This window comes from Podarcis vaucheri (genome assembly GCF_965113315.1).
Source record: "Podarcis vaucheri genome assembly, chromosome: 13".
Taxonomy (NCBI): domain Eukaryota; kingdom Metazoa; phylum Chordata; class Lepidosauria; order Squamata; family Lacertidae; genus Podarcis; species Podarcis vaucheri.
In genome coordinates this window covers 39,750,739-39,770,378 of record NC_138751.1, presented here as the reverse complement: position 1 = coordinate 39,770,378, position 19,640 = coordinate 39,750,739, and the positions used below count along the sequence as shown (strand labels likewise).

General features: G+C 42.3%; 3 protein-coding genes and 1 long non-coding RNA gene across 10 annotated transcripts in view; 3 read left to right on the top strand and 1 right to left on the bottom strand.

The window, feature by feature from the left end:
• The window catches only part of LOC309515972 (vomeronasal type-2 receptor 26-like), a 20,939-nt gene extending 12,587 nt beyond the window's left edge, over positions 1-8,352 (top strand). Inside the window, exons 2-7 of one of the 4 annotated variants that reach the window (XM_082194339.1) lie at positions 895-1,000; positions 1,712-1,994; positions 4,738-5,601; positions 6,672-6,899; positions 7,201-7,327; positions 7,447-8,352. In XM_082194339.1, coding sequence (XP_082050465.1) covers positions 936-1,000; positions 1,712-1,994; positions 4,738-5,601; positions 6,672-6,899; positions 7,201-7,327; positions 7,447-8,345 — 2,466 coding nt within the window. In that variant the 5' untranslated portion in view covers positions 895-935 and the 3' untranslated portion in view covers positions 8,346-8,352. Of the gene's footprint in view, positions 1-269; positions 1,001-1,711; positions 1,995-4,737; positions 5,602-6,671; positions 6,900-7,200; positions 7,328-7,446 lie in introns of those variants that run through there. The other 3 variants (XM_082194340.1, XM_082194338.1, XM_082194341.1) reach the window with 3 other exon arrangements.
• Positions 6,808-13,451, bottom strand: LOC309516082. The gene is made up of 3 exons (XR_014212755.1): positions 12,845-13,451; positions 8,138-8,304; positions 6,808-6,913 (listed from the first exon to the last, which is right to left on the bottom strand). It is a non-coding gene; the product is annotated as an uncharacterized lncRNA (long non-coding RNA).
• LOC309515995 (vomeronasal type-2 receptor 26-like) lies at positions 12,278-17,530 on the top strand. Its single transcript, XM_082194405.1, has 4 exons — positions 12,278-12,553; positions 13,664-13,946; positions 15,571-16,434; positions 17,011-17,530. The coding sequence occupies exons 1-4, from the start codon at positions 12,318-12,320 to the stop codon at positions 17,269-17,271; spliced, it is 1,644 nt and encodes a 547-aa protein (XP_082050531.1). The 5' UTR covers positions 12,278-12,317; the 3' UTR covers positions 17,272-17,530.
• Positions 15,193-19,640, top strand: part of LOC309515978 (vomeronasal type-2 receptor 26-like) — an 18,465-nt gene continuing 14,017 nt past the window's right edge. The window contains exons 1-2 of one of the 4 annotated variants that reach the window (XM_082194355.1): positions 15,193-15,499; positions 17,586-17,665. In XM_082194355.1, the coding sequence (XP_082050481.1) occupies positions 17,634-17,665 (32 nt within the window). In that variant the 5' untranslated portion in view covers positions 15,193-15,499; positions 17,586-17,633. Of the gene's footprint in view, positions 15,500-17,139; positions 17,239-17,538; positions 17,666-19,640 lie in introns of those variants that run through there. The other 3 variants (XM_082194354.1, XM_082194353.1, XM_082194356.1) reach the window with 3 other exon arrangements.

Genomic DNA, 19,640 nt, shown 5'->3' with positions numbered 1-19,640 from the left:
ACAGAAACATTCCCCAGCGCTAACCAGGCTTACAGAGAAGCCTGTTCCACTGATTTTAGAGGGATTTCCTTCCAGGCAGAGGTGTTAGGTGGGTGGGGAACCCATTTCAAAGCTGAAGAGTTGGTTTGGAAGAAGGGAAATTGAGATCTGAATGTGTCGTCAGTGAGATGAGAGAGTCTTTCTTTCATTCATGAGTTCTCTCCTCCCCACATCCCACCAAATTTATTCCAAGAAGGGTTTCACAAGAGGAGCCACAACTTAAACTTACCTAGTTTAAGATGGAAAGCCCTTCTCTGTTCTGAATATTGAACTTCATCTCTGAAAGTTTGGGGTGAAGGGTCTTAAAAGCTCACCTCTCCTTTGAGGTGAAATTGAAATTCTCATTCAGATGTTCTCATCCAAGTCAGGCTAGTCTTATATGACCCTCCCAGTTTAAAATGTGTCACAGGTTAGAATATCATGAGAATAACTACATTAAGCCTGGCTACCTACTTCTCTGCATTTTGATACAGCTTTTTTGTGGGATCAACTCAGTACCTGTAAATAAACGATTTGTATATGTCTAAGCCCAAAGGGCAGCCTGTACACTTTATTTTTATCATGTTAGATCTTTGGATGAAGGCGGTATATTATTATTATTATTATTATTATTATTATTATTATTATTAATCAGCTTCATGGTTTCAAAATATTTTAAGGCTTCTGTTGATGTCTCTGTGTGACTGTCAATGTCTGTAGCCTTGTACTGTCACTATGGTGCAGGCTTATTCGATGGCAGAGGACTGGTGACAGGGGAAGAGAGGGAAATTCATTTATAGACAGGGGCTGGATCCGGTCCATTCATTCCAATTGGCCTGGGCAACAACAGACTAACTGGCTGAAGGTTCTGATCAGCAAAGAAATGGCAGTTAACTGTCAGTTGGGGCAGTTGGGAAATGGCAGTTAACTGTCAGTTAACTGTAAGGTGGGAGGTGGGAGGGGAAAACCAAAGAAAGCTGAGGTGAAAGTGGACAGCTGAGGCTTAAATATTAAGCTATATTTTGTGTTGAAGATCAGAACAAGTGAGCTGGTGTCTACTTTAAGGTAGGAAGCTGCCCAGTTCTTACAAATCAGTTCACATTTAAATATGAACCTACCAAAATTTGCTTGCTCTAAAAAGTTATCTAAACCAAAACAGAGCCTTCATTTGAAATTTATATTTCTCCAGATTTTGCAGTGCAATTCTCTAGCCAGGCCATGTATGCAAAAATGCCTATACGGATGTAAAGTTTCCATAAAAATGCATATACAGTGGTACCTCGGGTTAAGAGTGTAATTCATCCTGGAGATCCGTTCTTAACCTGAAACTGTTTGTAACCTGAGCTATCACTTTAGCTAATGGGGCCATCCGCTGCCACCGCACCGCTGAAGCATGATTTCTGGTCTCATCCTGAAGCCAAGTACTTAACCCGAGGTACTATTTCTGGGTTAGTGGAGTCTGTAAACTGAAGCGTCTGTAACCTGAAGCGTCTGTAACCTGAGGTACCACTGTTTTAATAAAAGTGAGCTACAAGTATAAAAGTGGGATACAATGTATTCCTTCAGGGGAAACACCTTTGCATATATAATAGGGCACAATTTGCACTAAAATCCCGAAGAATTGTCAAGCCATCCGCCTTTTTCACTTGCATAGCATATATTTCAAAAATAAAGCATGAAATTCTCATTGTAGTGTTGTGCCAAAGAACTACCAGCATATTCTGGCCTTGATATTTGCTGTCAAGGAGATCAATGAGAACCCCAAGATCTTACCAAATCTCACCTTAGGATTCCACATCTATGAAAGTTACTTCAATGAAAGGATGACCTACCGGGCTGCTCTGAACCTTCCCTCCACACTTATACCCAACTACAAGTGCGACACCCAGAAACACCTGGTGTCAGTTATTGGGGGACTGGACTTTGATACCTCCCTCTACATGGCAGACATATTGAGCATCTACAAGATTCCCCAGGTAAGATACTGCCTTGGACTCTTCACACTCAATCACCATGATCTTTTCTATCCAAAAATGTTTTGTAGAATTGTGACTAAAAAAGAAGGATGGTCCTGCTCTTCACAAAATGTATTTCCTGTTTGCTTTGCAAATTAAATAACCTGTGTAGCACAAAACAGATAGTAGTGAGCCATCAGCAGCCTGTTAACATGTCTGCCCTAGATCAGCTGCCTTCTCTCACCTTCTTAAACACACTTGCCTTTTCTCTCTGCTCTAGGTCTGAGCAGTGCCTCCCCTGACTCTAACTAGTCTGGTATCCCAAGTGCAGTGGATGATGCGGTCCTATTGGTATATTGAAGGAGGTTTCAATGGCAGAACCAGTTGGTTTCTATCTCAGGCAGCAGAATGTATTAGGTGTGACCTGGCCTCACCCAATAAACCAAGAGGTGTGGGTGGTATGGGAGAAGGTGGCCCTCTAGATACATGAGGTTCAGACAAATTAGAGCTTTAAAAAGTCAGTAATAGGATTTTCAATAGGTGACTTTCTCTTTATGTTTGGAAATGGTCCTGTACAGAGCTTCTACTGAGGCTTGCAGAGAATGGTCTGGATTGGCCAACAAACGTTGCACTTTGGCTCATGTGTTGGCAGAAAGGTCCCCTCTTTCACCGGACGTGAAGGAGGCATGACCTACACAAGATTCACCGGACGTGAAGGAGGCATGACCTACACAAGATTGGCAAGAGCAGCTTACTACTCTATGGTCTTTACACCCTCATGCATTAACTAGAGCTAAACATACTAGTTATATAAGGCTGCAACTTATCCACGGTTGGGGCTCAGGAAACACCATCCCCACCCCAGTCCTGTTTTCCACCCTCCTGACTGAGAAGGTACTGTGTTTGTGGGAGAAAGCTCATCTCACCTCGCTTCCTTACTCCAACTCCTAAAAAAAGAAAGAAAGAAAGAAAGAAACACCTCCACATTCCATTCTGCAAATTGACATTTCTTTTTTAAAAAATAATATTTATTGCTTTTCCAACAATTTAAACACTACAAAAAAGAACAATACAATACAATGCAAAAACACTACATAACACTAACACATAACACTAACACGTTGAACTAACAAAACAAAACAAAAACAGTTTAAAACACATCAAATGATTTCAATATCTTATCTTTCATTCACTTATTTCAACGACCTCCTCACACCTCCCTTTTTGTATTCCACTTCTGTTAATTGTTTCAGCAATTCCTTTCCATCTTCCTCTGTTTTATATCCTATAATTATCTTAACACATTCTAACCTTATTTTTTCCTTTAACACTCTATTACTCTATTAATCTATTTATACTTAATTCCTTATAACATTTCAGCTAAAGCCATATCATTTCATTCCAACATTGTTCTAACATTCATTAACTTTACAGTATTTCTGTAAATAGTCTTTAAACTTTTTCCAGTCTTCTTCCACCGACTCTTCTCCCTGGTCTCAGATTCTGCCAGTCATTTCCGCCAGTTCCATATAGTCCATCAACTTCATCTGCCATTCTTCCCGGGTGGGTAAATCTTGTGTCTTCCAATACTTCGCGATGAGTATTCTTGCTGCTGTTGTTGCATACATAAAAAAAAGTTCTATCCTTCTTTGGCACCAATTGGCCAACCATGCCCAGTTGGTTTCTATCTCAGGCAGCAGAATGTATTAGGTGTGACCTGGCCTCACCCAATAAACCAAGAAGTGTGGGTGGTATGGGAGAAGGTGGCCCTCTAGATAGATGATGTTCAGACAAATTAAAGCTTTTAAAGGTCAATACTAGGATTTTCAATAGGTGACTTTCTCTTTATGTTTGGAAATGGTCCTGTTTCCTGGGCCAGTTATAAACAAAGATCAGTAGCTTTGTCTTCCACAATACAGAGATTCTACTGAGGAATGCAGAGAATTGTCTGGATTGGCCAACAAACCTCACACTTTGGCTCATGTGTTGGCAGAAAGGTGCCCTCTTTCACCGGACGTGAAGGAGGCATGACCTACACAAGATTGGCAACAGCAGCTTACTACTCTAGGGCCTTTACACCCTCATGCATTACCTAGAGCTAAACATGCTAGTTATATAAGGCTCCAACTTATCCACAGTTGGGGCTCAGGAAACAGCATCCCCACCCCACCCCTGCTTTCCGCCCTCCTGACTAAGAAGGTACTGTGTTTGTGGGAGACAGCTCATATCATTTCGCTTCCTTACTCCAACTCCTCAAAAAACACACCTTCCACATTCCATTCTGCAGATTGACATTTCTTCCAACTTTGCCTGTGGCTTACTGGCTGAAGACTGAAGCTGCTCTTTTGCACATCTGGAAGCCTGCCTGTCAGGAGGCAGCTGTGCACACGTTCTGGCATTTGTGTGTGATTCTGTGCGTCTGTAGTACAATAGAAGTTTGGGAAGGAAGGGAAGGTGGGAGGTCATAAAATGAGGAGATGAAATGTTGTGATGAAACAAAGGGGATGAAATGGAGAAGGAAAATTAGGGAGAGGGACAGCAGCAGGGCAGGAAAGCAAGGAGAATGAACTAGAGACAGAAGATGAGAAGAAAGGAGAGCAAAGCAGGGCAGCACTCCATGGAGGCCAAATCGGCCGCCACCCCAACTTCCTGGAGTCTCCTTCCTGAGGCAACTGGTTCATCTCATCTGTATGGTGGGTAGGCCTTGAATACACATACAATCCTTATTCTGCATTTATGAATTATGCCTCTTTATTCCTTTTAGCTCACTTATGGTTCCTTTGCTCCAGAAGATGCTGGTCAAAGCCAATCTACTTCCTTCTATAGGATGGTGCCCAATGAAGCCCATCAATACACTGGGATCGTTGAGTTACTTCTGCATTTTGGTTGGGCGTGGGTTGGGCTGCTCGCTGTGGATAATGACAGTGGAGAGAGATTTATTCAGACGCTGAGACCTCTGCTCTCCCAGAAAGGCATTTGCTTGGCCTTCTCAGAGACAACCTTGAAAACCACATATTTGGCAGAGTTTTATGATTTGCAGTCTGACTTAATTCAAATCTATCATGTTATTATGGAAAGTGAAGCCAAGGTTGTTGTTTTCTATGGCGGAACAACGCCCATGATTCGCTTGCGAATAATGCTAGTGCTAGGTGAAATGGAAAATATTAATAAAACATCTGTGGGCAAGGTGTGGATTCTGACAGCACAGGTGGATTTCACAGCATTGACCTATCAAATGAGCATGGATATGCAAGTCTTCCACGGTTCCCTCTCCTTTGCAGTTTATTCAACTGTGGTACAAGGATTTAAAGCCTTTCTTGAAGTCCAAAATCCTTTTGAGGAAAATGGAAATGGCTTTGTCAAGCAGTTCTGGGCACAGGTATTTCTCTGTTTATTTCCAAGCCCCAATACAGAGGAGCAGGCCAGTGGAGCCTGCACTGGAGAGGAGAAGCTGGAAAATCTCCCTTCGTCTGGCTTTGAGATGAGCATAACAAGCCACAGCTATAGCATCTATAATGCTGTTTATGCCACAGCACATGCTCTGCATGCCATGTTCTTGCCCGGGGCCAAATACAGGGCAGCAGTGGAAGGAGGGATCCACAAGCTTCAGAAACTGCAGCCTTGGCAGGTAATGCCTATTATAACATACAAGTTATTTGACATGGGCAGTGAAGCCAAAAGGCCCCAGAGCCAAAAGGCTTTGTCTTTCAGCTTTTGCCTTCTGGAAGAAGGTACAGGGTTATAAAGACTAGGACTAGCTGCCTGAGAAACAGTTTTTATTCAAATACTATTTTGGTTTTAAACACAGTGTAAGGTAGTCTCTATGGGAGTATATTGTATTTAATTATGGGGTATCAGAGTTTTTAGGGAGCTAACCAGGATGGGATAGCAGGGATAGCAGGCTTGTTGGTTTCTGAATGTCTGGTGTAGATTTTCAATTTTGTTGTTCTGTATGGGACAATGACAATAAAGATTATCATATTGTATCAAAATGTTGAAGACTACACTGAAAATTTTCAAGTACTCACTGTAAACTAGGATCCTCCGCTTAACATACGCAGATAAGCTGCTCCTCCAGTTGTTAAGCAGTAGCTGCGAATCCTGCACTGTGCCGCTTCTTTGTTAATAGGTACCTATGTTTGCGGAGAAACTGTAAGTGAAGGAGGATCTGATCTTGCTCTGTCCTGCTCCTTTACAGGCAGTTTCTCTGCACACAAGTTAAGGGGAGGATCCAAGCCTACAATGAGAGGAGAAGGTGAGATCAGTTCAGAGAATTGACATGTAGGCTGAGTTTCCCCAGAGCCAAAAGGCTTTGTTGCCCATTTCCTCCCAAAGTGAAGGGAAGTGACATAGATGAAGCCTGGTAGGACAGCTTGCTCTATGGCATTAGCCCCCTTCATGCGTTTATTAGATGTCTACATGATGATCATTTGAGGCTGGTTACCCTATGATTCTCTTCTGTGGGGTGAGAGATATCCAAGCAGTGGGAACTGAAAGCCATGGATTTTTCCTCATTTCTTCTTGGTCAGGAATGCATTAGGATTTTCCCTATAGGAGAGAAAGTAAATCATTGGCTATCTATGGGAATGATCACCTTATGAGCCATTACTGCCAGTACTGAACTTTGGAGGCATCCTGAGTGTCAGTAAGGAGAGACATATGCATTACTTCATAGTTCCTATTTTTCTTCCAATGCAGCTCCATCCCTTCCTTACGAGTGTCTCCTTTAACAACTCTGCGGGGGAAACAGTAACTTTCAGTGAGAGTAGGGAAGTAGAAGCTGGCTTTGATATTGCCAACATTGTCACTTTTCCAAATAACTCCTTCATGAGAGTCAAGGTTGGAAGACTGGGTGGAGAGGCTGTCCCAGGCCAGGTGATTTCCATTGATGACAACAGAATGGTGTGGCACCAGAGCTTTCACCAGGTGAGGCATAATTCCTACATCCATGAGAGATGGGAAAAGAGAATATCTTTAACATTGAGACATAGGAAAAGAGAATATCTTTAACATTACATTCCAACTGATCGCTCTCCTTTTGAGATATTCGTTCCCCAGATTTGTCAGGTTGAGTACACTTTTTGTAAAGCATGAATAGAAAAATGAGTAGTTTGGCTCTGAGTTTGGAATAAGTATTTTAGTGTCTTCCTGTATTTTAGTTGGGGTGGGGGGGAATACTACTAATTTCTGTGTGCTAAAATGTTTATATATTTATTTAAATGGGCAGGTTCCACCCATTTCACTATGTAACTCAAATTGCCCTCCTGGTTCCAGGAAGGAAAAGAAGGAGGGGGAGCCATTCTGCTGCTATAACTGTGCTCCATGTCCTCAAGGCAAGATTTCATCCCATAAAGGTAGGAGACACAATATATACATGGTACTTTTCAAATGTATGAAGGACACACCTGTGATATTTCTATTTGTAGTTGCTATCCAGAACATTTGAAATCTAAATATATTATTTTCTCTTCAGACATGGTTGACTGTGTTGGGTGCCCCGAAGACCAGTATCCACACAGAGACCAATCGCATTGCATTCCAAAGACCATCAGCTTCCTGTCTTTTAAAGAGCCTCTGGGGATGAGCTTAGCTTTGTTGGCTCTTTCTCTCTCTCTCCTCACAATATTAGTCTTTGCCATCTTCATTAAACACCAGGACACACCCATTGTCAGAGCAAACAATCGGGACCTCACCTACACTCTCCTCACTTTCCTCCTGCTCTGCTTCCTCTGCCCATTGATCTTCCTCAGCCCTCCAGAAAGAGTGAGCTGCCTGCTCCGACAAATGGCTTTTGGCCTTGTTTTCACAGTGACCGTTTCTTGTGTTCTGGCCAAAACGATCATGGTGGTTCTGGCCTTTGTGGCCACCAAACCAGGATCCCGAATGAGGAAGTGGGTGGGGAAAAGACTGGCAAGCGCCATTGTGATTTCTTGTTCCCTTATCCAAGTGGGCATTTGTGGTGTGTGGTTAGGAACCTCTGCCCCATTCCCTGATTCCGACATGCAGTCTGTGATGAGGGAAATCATTCTAGGCTGCAACGAAGGGTCTGTTGCCCTGTTTTACTGTGTCCTGGGCTACATGGGCTTTTTGGCCATTTTCAGCTTTGTTGTGGCCTTTTTTGCCAGGAAACTGCCTGAGAGCTTCAATGAGGCCAAATTCATCACCTTCAGCATGTTGTTGTTTTGTAGTGTTTGGATCTCCTTTGTTCCAGTGTACCTGAGCACCAAGGGGAAATACATGGTGGCTGTGGAGATCTTCTCCATCTTGGCCTCCAGTGTTGGGATACTGGGCTCCATCTTTGCCCCCAAATGCTACATCATTGTGTTGAGGCCTGATCTGAACAGCAAGGAGAAGTTAATAAAGAAGAAATAACAAATTAGCCTAACATCTCTGTTTATTTGTTCTATCAGAATATGGGCAAATTCATCTCTCTTTTTCTACATCGTATAACCATGCTGTATTTTATCTATTACAATTCCTATGTGCAATTCCTTTTAAAATCCTCTGTGGTCTTTCTGAAACAGGGGTCCACAACCTTTTTCAACATTTGGGAAACTAAGAAACTGTCATGGGTACTGCAAAGTCTGAAGGCCTGACTAGAACACCAGATGGTGGTTAATTATACACTAAATAAGAGAAAACAATATATTGGGAGGCTTAAAAAGCTTCTCCTTACTCTTTTCTATGTGATTCTCCAGTAAGTAAGGTTTCAGTGGAACTGCTACTGACATGATGAATCAGTACCATTGATTTCAGTAGTTACAGGCAATATTTGCTACACAATTTTTGGTTTTTATTTTCTTGTTTTATTTATTTACTTTTCAATTTCTATACCACTTTATAATTTTAATAAAAATCTCAAAGTGGTGTACAGCATATCAAAACAAATAAAACAATAATGCAATAGTTGGGTGATGTTTCTCTGACCTCATTGTTCTTACTTATAACAAGGGTGGTATTGCTAATGGGCTTTGGTTCAGAAGATGGGACTGATTAGTTCTGAATGAATCTTTTGGAGAAAAAGTGTTTTGAACATGAGTGCAATAAAAATCCTTTTAATTAGAAAATATAATATTATCACACATTCTTTGAATAATGTTGAAACAAAAGATTGGTAAATAAAAAGACAATTTTATTCCATGACCCACTATGAATACTGAATACATCTGGGCAATTGTAAAGTTAACTCTCTTTTACATCTTGATATCTCAAATACAGAATTAACCATTCTTTTTTGTATTTGCTAATCGTTTTTTCTTTATTACATCTATATACCACTCCTCCAAATAGTTCTTTGTTTCACATACTCACATTTGTTTAGGCATTTCTATATGTTTCCATATCTGAGGTGCTTTTCTATTAGGAGCACAAATAGCTGCTTCTACTTATAATAATAATATAATAATAATTTATTATTTACATCCCACTCATCTGGCTGTTTCCCCCCAGCCATTCAGGGCAGCTTCCAGCACAATATTAAAATATAATGATTCATCAAATATTAAAAGCGTCTCTAAACAGGGCTGCCTTCAGATGTCTTCTAAAAGTCTGATAGTTGTTTATTTATTTCACATCTGATGGGAGGAGATTCTACAGGGCGGGCGCCACTACCAAGAAGGCCCTCTGCCTGGTTCCCTGTAACCTGACTTCTCACAGTGAAGGAACCGCCAGAAGGCCCTTAGTGCTGGACCTCAGTGTCTGGGCTGAACGATAGGGGTGGAGATGCTCCTTCAGGTATATTGGGCCTATGCCATTTAAGGCTTTAAAGGTCAGCACCAACACTTTGAATTGTGCCCGGAAACATACTGGGAGCCAATGTAGGTCTTTCAGGATGGGTGTTATGCGGTCTCGGTGGCCACTCCCAGTCACCAGTCTATCCGCCGCATTCTGGATTAGTTGTAGTTTCCGGGTCACTTTCAAAGGTAGCCCCACACAGAGCACATTGCACTAGTCCAAGCAGGAGATAACCAGAGCATGCACCACTCTGGCAAGACAGTCCACGGGCAGATAGGGTCTCAGCCTGTGTACCTGATGGAGCTGGTAGACAGCTGCCCAGGACACAGAATTGACCTGTGCTTCCATGGACAGCTGTGAGTCCAAAATGACTCCCAAGCTGCGCACCTGGTCCTTCAGGGCAAAATTACCTCATTCTGGACCAGGGAGTGTTCCATACCCACCCGCCTCCTGTCCCCCAGAGACAGTTCTTCTGTCTTGTCAGGATTCAACCTCAATCTGTTAGCTGCAATCCATCCTACAACCGCCTCCAGACACTCACACAGCACTTGCAAAGAATGTGTGGTTTCTGAACACCTTCTCAGGCTTAATTTCCCAATGCTGCAGGACATGTAAAGGAGACGAGAGAGATGCTAGCATATCAGGAAGGAGTGGGGTTTTCTAGTTCTAGTTTGACCATGGGGGCCTAGCGTATGGTCCTCCATGGGCGAACAAGTAAAAGAGATGGGTTATACCTTTCAGGGTGACAGCAGCTACGAAATTAAAAGACTCCTGCTTCTTGGGAGAAAAGCAATGACAAACCTAGACAGCATCTTAAAAAGTAGAGACATCACCTTGCCAACAAAGGTCCGTATATTAAAAGCTATAGTTTTCCCAGTCGTGATGTATGGAAGTGAGAGCTGGACCATAAAGAAGGCTGATCGCCGAAGAATTGATGCTTTTGAATTATGGTGCTGGAGGAGACTCTTGAGAGTCCCATGGACTGCAAGAATATCAAACTTATCCATTCTTAAGGAAATCAGCCCTGAGTGCTCACTGGAAGGATAGATCCTGAAGCTGAGGCTCCAATATTTTGGCCACCTCATGAGAAGAGAAGACTCCCTGGAAAAAACCCTGATGTTGGGAAAGATGGAGGGCACAAGGAGAAGGGGATGACAGAGGACGAGATGGTTGGATAGTGTTCTCGAAGATACTAGCATGAGTTTGACCAAACTGCGGGAGGCAGTGGAAGACAGAAGTGCCTGGCGTGCTCTGGTCCATGGCGTCACAAAGAATCGGACACGACTAAATGACTAAGCAACAACAACAATGTTGAGGGTTATGTTGTCTGGGAAGATTACCTGGGCCCTTTAAGAAAACCAACACTGACAGCAGCCTTACATACCACATTCAGATGAAATCCTACAATAAGAAGTGAAAGCAGGAAATAGAAGCAAATACGTTATTGAGAGATTGCAGCACCAAACAGAACCATTTTAACTTAGAATTACATTTAAGGAAGATACCAAGACACTCTTGGAATTTGAGCAGAGCCCCAAAATAGCAAAAGCTAGCTTACCTCACCCTAATTACCAATCTTTAGAATCACAGGCCCAGCCAGCAGGCTTTATCCAGACATACATGGCCTACTGCTCTCTATCAGTCTACCCAAGAAGCACAACATTTAAGGTCTTAGCTGGTTGCTACAAGCTCAGAACTCATGGCTCTCTTGGACTTCTATACCAATAATTTGGAGCTTTCACCAGTGTAACTAAGCCAAGTGTTACTGCCTGTGTTTTCTGACTGATGTATGGAGAAACACATTAACCTGACCTTTGAAGCGTTTGTAAGTAAGCCAGTTTTTCACTTACCAGATGTGTGGTCCTGTTCAACAGTAAGGTGAGAGGGAAGTTTTGGAACTCATGGAGGTATATTTTTAAGATCTAACAACCTATATTTCCACGCTTTACTTTGCTGAATATTTTGTGATTGAAAATATCTGTTGGGGTTCTCTCACCAAAGAGTACTTGCCCCAAACCTGGATCTTGGCATCCAGGGGATTCTCCTTTTTTATACTTAATTTTCCTTCCTACCAACACAAATCATCTGTCATAACTCAATCCCTTTCACAATTTTTCAGTAAATTAATGAACAGATGAAGCTTTACAGCACTGATAGCAGACTGGACCACTGTTCTGTTCTGTTCTTTTCTTCCTCCTTGTAGTTATTTTTGCATGCTCTTTTGTTGTCCCATAAACACACAGAAACCACTTTTGATGAAATAACAGGAAGCATGTGCTGGTATTTTTTCTGGTCATTTTGTTGTTTTTGATGTAGAGAGACCTAGTTATCATCACAGCTGTAATTATTAATCTCGCCATGACTAAGTCTCCCTTGAATAATGTCTCAATAGATTTCCAGACAAAACCAGCCAGAGTCTCAACATGGACATAAAACCCCTTCCTGCCATTCTAAGCAGGGGAGAGGGAAGAGGAAGAGGGAGGATTTCTGCTTTTCTCTTTTATGAGGTGTAAAATAGGATTTAATCTGTGAATTGGTAGGGAATTGCTATTGTACTGAGTGTGGTTCTGAACCTAAGGTTCATTTTCCAGATGGAAATGAGGGTGTCAGATGAGAAAGAATATTTGCCTCAGTATGTTGCTGTTTGTTGTGCCCATTCTTTTTCATCTGCCACATATGGTGTGCAAACATACAAATTGCACCATCCATGATCTGTCCAGAATTCCACATGAATACTACCAACCTGGTGATCTTATTATTGGCGGACTTGCTTCTCACCTCTTTACCTCTTTTGACAAAGCAGACTTCAAAGAAAGGCTAACCACCCATCAACTTCTTAATACCTTGTAAATACTTCATGTATCTAGTAATCAGGTGGTACAGAAATATTCCCCAGCTCTAACCAGGCTTACAGAGAAGCCTGTTCCAATGATTTTAGAGGGATTTCCTTCCAGGCAGAGGTGTTAGGTGGTTGGGGAACCCATTTCAAAGCTGAAGAGTTGGCTTGGGAGGAGGGAAATGGAGATCTGAATGTGTCGTCAGTGAGATGAGAGAGTCTTTCTTTCATTCATGAGTTCTCTCCTCCCCACATCCCACAAAATTTCTTCCAAGAAGAATTTCACAAGAGGAGCCACAACTTAAACTTACCTACTTTAAGATGGAAAGCTCTTCTCTGTTCTGAATATTGAACTTCATCTCTGAAAGTTTAGGGTGAAGGGTCTTAAAAGCTCACCTCTCCATTGAGGTGAAATTCTCATTCAGATGTTCTCATCCAAGTCAGGCTAGTCTTATATGACCCTCCCAGTTTAAAATGTGTCACAGGTTAGAATATGATGAGAATAACTCCATTAAGCCTGGCTACCTGCTTCTCTGCATTTCAATACAGCTTTTTTGTGGGTTCAGATCAGTACCTGTAAATAACCGATTTGTATATGTCTAAGCCCAAAGGGCAGCCCGTACACTTTATTTTTATCTTGTGAGATATATTATTATTATTAAGCAGCTTCGTGGTTTCAAAATATTTTAAAATATTTTATGGCTTCTGTTGATGTCTCTGTGTGACTGTCAATGTCTGTAGCCTTGTACTGTCACTATGGTGCAGGCTTGTTCGATGACAGAGGACTGGTGACAGGGGAAGAGAGGGAATTTCATTTATAGACAGGGCTGGATCAGGTCCATTCATTCCAATTGGCCTGGGCAACAACAGACTAATTGGCTGAAGGTTCTGATCAGCCAAGAAATGGCAGTTAAGCGTTTGTAACCTGAGGTACCACTGTATTAATAAAAGTGAGCTACAAGTATAAAAGTGGGATACAATGTATTCCTTCAAGGGAAACTCCTTTGCATATATAATAGGACACAATTTGCACTAAAATGCTGAAGAATTGTCAAGCCTCCCCCCCCTTTAAATTGCATAGCATATATTTCAAAAATATAGCATGAAATTCTCATTGCAGTGTTGTGCCAAAGAACTACCAGCATATTCTGGCCTTGATATTTGCTGTCAAGGAGATCAATGAGAACCCCAAGATCTTAGCAAATATCACCTTAGGATTCCACATCTATGAAAGTTACTTCAATGAAAGGATGACCTACCGGGCTGCTCTGAACCTTCCCTCCACACTTATACCCAACTACAAGTGCGACACCCAGAAACACCTGGTGGCAGTAATTGGGGGACTGGACTTTGATACCTCTCTCTACATGGCAGACATATTGAGCATCTACAAGATTCCCCAGGTAAGATACTGCCTTGGACTCTTCACACTCAATCACCATGATCTTTTCTATCCAAAAACGTTTTGTAGAGTTGTGGCTGAAAAAGGAGGCTGGTCCTGCTCTTCACAAAATGTGTTTCCTGTGGGCTTTGCAAATTAAAGATGTCTGTTCTAGGTGGGCAGTCCTATTTCCCCTTCTTAAGCACATTTGCCTTTTCTCTCTGCTCTAGGTCTGAGCAGTGCCTCCCCTGACTTCTCTAACTAGTCTGGTGTCCCAAGTGCAGTAGATGATGTGGTCCTATTGGTATATTGAAGGAGGATTCAAGGGCAGGACCAGTTGGTTTCTATCTCAGGCAGCAGAATGTATTAGGTGTGACCTGGCCTCACCCAATAAACCAAGAGGTGTGGGTGGTATGGGAGAAGGTGGCCCTCTAGATATATGAGGTTCAGACAAATTAGAGCTTAAAAAAGTCAGTAATAGGATCTTCAATAGGTGACTTTCTCCTTATGTTTGGAAATGGTCCTGTACAGAGCTTCTACTGAGGCTTGCAGAGAATGGTCTGGATTGGCCAACAAACATTGCACTTTGGCTCTTGTGTTGGCAGAAAGGTCCCCTCTTTCACCGGACGTGAAGGAGGCATGACCTACACAAGATTGGCAACAGCAGCTTACCACTCTATGGCCTTTACACCCTCATGCATTAACTAGAGCTAAACATGCTAGTTATATAAGGCTGTAACTTATTAGGGCTCGGGAAACACCACCCCCACCCCTATCCTGTTTTCCACCCTGCTGACTGAGAAGGTACTGTGTTTGTGGGAGACAGCTCATCTCACCTCGCTTCATTACTCAAGCTCCTCAAAAAAAAAAAAAACCAAAAAAAAAACCACACCTCCACATTCCATTCTGCAAATTGACATTTCTTCTAACTTGGCTATGGCTTACTGACTGGAGACTTAAGGTGGTCTTTTGCAAATCTGAAAGCCTGCCTGTCAGAAAGAACAAGAAGAATAGTTTGGATTTGATATCCCGCTTTATCACTACCTGAAGGAGTCTCAAAGTGGCTAACATTCTCCTTTCCCTTCCTCCCCACGACAAACACTCTGTGAGGTGAGTGGGGCTGAGAGACTTCAATGAAGTGTGACTAGCCCAAGGTCACCCAGCAGCTGCATGTGGAGGAGTGGAGACGCGAACCCGGTTCACCAGATTACAACTCTACTGCTCTTAACCACTACACCACACTGGCTGACACAGGAGGCAGCTGTGCACACGTTCTGGCATTTGTGTGTGATTCTGTGCGTCTGTGGTACAATAGAGGTTTGGAAAGGAAGGGAAGGTAGGACTTCATAAAATGAAGAGGTGAAATGTTGTGATGAAACAAAGGGGATGAAATGGAGAAGGAAAATTAGGGAGAGGGACAGCAGCAGGGCAGGAAAGCAAGGAGGATGAACTGGAGACAGAAGATGAGAAGAAAGGAGAGCAAAGCAGGGCAGCACTCCATGGAGGCCAAATCGGCCGCCACCCCAACTTCCTGGAGTCTCCTTCCTGAGGCAACTGGCTCATCTCATCTGTATGGTGGGTAGGCCTTGAGTACACATACAGTCCTTCTTCAACATTTATGAATTGTGCCTCTTTATTCCTTTTAGCTCACTTATGGTTCCTTTGCTCCAGAAGATGCTGGTCAAAGCCAATCTACTTCCTTCTATAGGATGGTGCCCAATGAAGCCCATCAGTACACTGGGATTGTTGAGTTACTTCTACACTTTGGTTGGGCGTGGGTTGGGCTGCTCGCTGGAGTTAATGATAGTGGAGAGAGATTTATTCAGACACTGAAAACTCTGCTCTCCCAGAAAGGCATTTGCTTGGCCTTCTCAGAGACAACCCTGAAAATGACACATTTGACTGAGTATTATGTCTTGTATTCCCACTTGATCCAAATCTATCATGTTATTATGGAAAGTGAAGCCAAGGTTGTTGTTTTCTGTGGAGGAACAACGTCCATGGTTCGCTTGCGAACAATGCTAGCGCTAGGTGAAATGGAAAATATCAACAAAACATCTGTGGGCAAGGTGTGGATTCTGACAGCACAGGAGGATTTCACAACATTGACCTACCAAATGAATTGGGATATGCAAGTCTTCCAGGGTTCCCTCTCCTTTGCAGTTCATTCAAATGTGGTAAAAGGATTTAAAGCCTTTCTTCAGGTACAGAATCCTTTTGAGGCAAATGGAAATGGCTTTGTCAAGCAGTTCTGGGCACAGGTATTTCTCTGTTTATTTCCAAGCCCCAATACAGAGGAGCAGGCCAGTGGAGCCTGCACTGGAGAGGAGAAGCTGGAAAATCTCCCTTCGTCTGGCTTTGAGATGAGCATAACAAGCCACAGCTATAGCATCTATAATGCTGTTTATGCCACAGCACATGCTCTACATGCCATGTTCTTGCCCGGGACCAAATACAGGGCAGCGGTGCAAGGAGGGATGCAGAAGCTTCAGAAACTGCAGCCTTGGCAGGTAATGCCTATTATAACATACAAGTTATTTGACATGGGCAGTGAAATGTTGAAGAGTACACTGAAAATATTCAAGTACTGAGTGTAGACTAGGATCCTCCACTTAACGTAAGCATAGAATTCACTTGCAGGCTGAGTTTCCCCAGAGCCAAAAGGCTTTGTTGCCCATTTCCTCTTAAAGTGAACGAAAGTGACATGGACGAAGCCTGGTAGGACAGCTCATTCCATGGCATTAACCCCATTCATGCGTTGATTAGATGTCTGCATAATGGTTATATGAGGCCGGTTACCCTACGATTCTCTTCTGTGGGGTGGGAAATATCCAGGCAGTGGGAACTGAAAGCCATGGATTTTTCTCTCATTTCTTCTTGGTTGGGAACGCATTAGGATTTTCCCTATAGGAGAGAAAGGAAATCATTGGCTCTCTCTGTGAATGCTCGGCTTACGAACCAATTCCAATGAATGGATTCTGTTTGCATAGCAGTCCCTGCCAGTACTGAACGCTGAAGGCATCCTGAGTGTCAGTAAGGAGAGACATATGCATTACTTCATAGTTCCTATTTTTCTTCCAATGCAGCTCCATCCCTTCCTTAGGAGTGTCTCCTTTAACAACTCTGCTGGAGAAACGGTATCTTTCAGTGAGAGCAGGGAAGTAAAAGCTGGCTTTGATATTACCAACATTGTCACTTTTCCAAATAACTCCTTCATGAGAGTCAAGGTTGGAAGACTGGGTGGGGAGGCTGTCCCAGGCCAGCTGATTTCCATTGATGACAACAGAATGGTGTGGCACCAGAGCTTTCACCAGGTGAGGCATAATTCCTACATCCATGAGAGATAGGAAAAGAGAATCTCTTTAACACTGAGAGATAGGAAAAGAGAATATCTTTAACAATACATTCCAACAGATCACACTCCTTTTGAGATATTTGTTCCCCAGATTTGTCAGGTTGAGTACACTTTTTGTAAAGCATGAATAGAAAAATGAGTAGTTTGGCTCTGAGTTTGGAATAAGTATTTTAGTGTCTTCCTATTTCTAGTTGGGGTGGGGGAAAATAATACTAATTTTGGTGTGCTAAAATGTTTATCTATTTATTTAAATGGGCAGGTTCCACCCCTTTCGCTATGTAACTCAAATTGCCCTCCTGGTTCCAGCAAGGAAAAGAAGGAGGGGGAGCCATTCTGCTGCTATAATTGTGTTCCATGTCCTCAAGGCAAGATTTCATCCCAGAAAGGTAGGAGACACAATATATACATGGTGCTTTTCAAATGTATAAAGGAGACACCTGTGATATTTCTATTTTAACCTCAAGAGTTTCACGCGGGTAACATTTGTAGTAGCTATCCAGAACATCTGAAATCTGAATATATTATTTTCTCTCCAGATATGGATGACTGTGTTGGGTGCCCTGAAGATCACTATCCACACAGAGACCAATCACATTGCATTCCAAAGACCACCAGCTTCCTGTCTTTTAAAGAGCCTCTGGGGATGAGCTTAGCATTGTTGGCTCTTTCTCTCTCTCTCCTCACAATATTAGTCCTTGCCATCTTCATTAAACATCAGGACACACCCATTGTCAGAGCAAACAATCGGGACCTCACCTACACTCTCCTCACTTTCCTCCTGCTCTGCTTCCTCTGCCCATTGATCTTCCTAAGCCCTCCAGAAAGAGTGAGCTGCCTGCTCCGACAAATGGCTTTTGGACTTGTTTTCACAGTGACCGTTTCTTGTGTTCTGGCCAAAACGATCACGGTGGTTCTGGCCTTTGTGGCCACCAAACCAGGATCCCGAATGAGGAAGTGGGTGGGGAAAAGACTGGCAAGCGGCATTGTGATTTCTTGTTCCCTTATCCAAGCAGGCATTTGCAGTATGTGGTTAGGAACCTCTCCCCCATTCCCTGATTCTGACATGCACTCAATGATGAGAGAAATCATTCTAGGCTGCAAAGAAGGGGCAGTTGCCTTGTTTTACTGTGTCCTGGGCTACATGGGCTTTTTGGCCATTATCAGCTTTGTTGTAGCATTTTTTGCCAGGAAATTGCCTGAGAGCTTCAATGAGGCCAAATTCATCACCTTCAGCATGTTGTTGTTTTGTAGTGTTTGGATCTCCTTTGTTCCAGTGTACCTGAGCACCAAGGGGAAATACATGGTGGCTGTGGAGATCTTCTCCATCTTGGCCTCCAGTGTTGGGATACTGGGCTCCATCTTTGCCCCCAAATGCTACATCATTGTGTTGAGGCCTGATTTGAACTGCAAGGAGAAGTTAATAAAGAAGAAATAACAAATTAACCTATCATCTCTGTTTATGTGTCCCATCAGAATATGGGCAAATTAATCTCTCTTTTTCTACATTGTATAACTATGTTGTATCTTATCTGTTATAATTCCTATGTGCCATTCCTTTAAAAATCCACTGTGGTCTCTCTGACAAAGGGATTCACAATGCTTTTTTGACCTTATGGTGTATTTGAAAAACTAAGGAGCTGGCAGAGATATTTTATCTGTTTTTTGCTAGCTAAGGAAGCTGCAGGCATTCAGACCCATGCTTAATCAATTGTGAATGTTTGAGGTTTCTTGGAGAGTTAGTGCATATTTTGTTTATTCTCACTACCTATTTAAAGCAGTGGGAGGCATTATAGTGACCCAGAGGGCCTTTAAGTAACTTTGACACCCTGGCAATGTGTGGTCTAAAATGTATAAGATATTATAAGACCTTGAAACAGAGTATGAACAAGTAAAATCCTCAATGATACATTGGGCAATAGATATTGTTCATAATCTAGATATGGAAGCATGGGAATGATTGTGGAATATGGATATAAAATTTACAGCATGTTACGGTCTAAGTGAAAATTATATGAAAATGATATATTTATGGTATCTAACATTGAGTAAATTGGCAAAAATGTATAATTCTAAATCAAATAAGTGTTGGAAATGTAAAGAGAAGGAAGGTACTTTTAAACATATGTGGGGGGTCTTACTGGGAAATGATATATAAAGAATTGAAAAGGATTTTTAAAATAACATTTGTAAAAAAACCAAAAACAAAAACAGAAGCTTTTCTTTTGGGAATTATAGGGACAGAACTTATTCATGTATGGGATTACAGCGGCAAGAATGTTACTCGCCCAAAAATGGAAAGAAGGAGAAGTCCCAGCAAAGGAAGAAGGTCTTGTTTTAAAGATTTAAAAGCCTATACTTCCA

What these genes read in the sequence shown, in the direction of transcription:
- LOC309515995 (XM_082194405.1), top strand. Translation starts at nt 12,318, where the DNA reads ATGAGAAAGAATATTTGCCTCAGTATGTTGCTGTTTGTTGTGCCCATT. An exon ending in CATCAACTTCTTAATACCTT is followed by an intron (nt 12,554 to 13,663) that starts GTAAATACTTCA and finishes TTCTCATTGCAG; the next exon opens with TGTTGTGCCAAAGAACTACC. An exon ending in GCATCTACAAGATTCCCCAG is followed by an intron (nt 13,947 to 15,570) that starts GTAAGATACTGC and finishes TATTCCTTTTAG; the next exon opens with CTCACTTATGGTTCCTTTGC.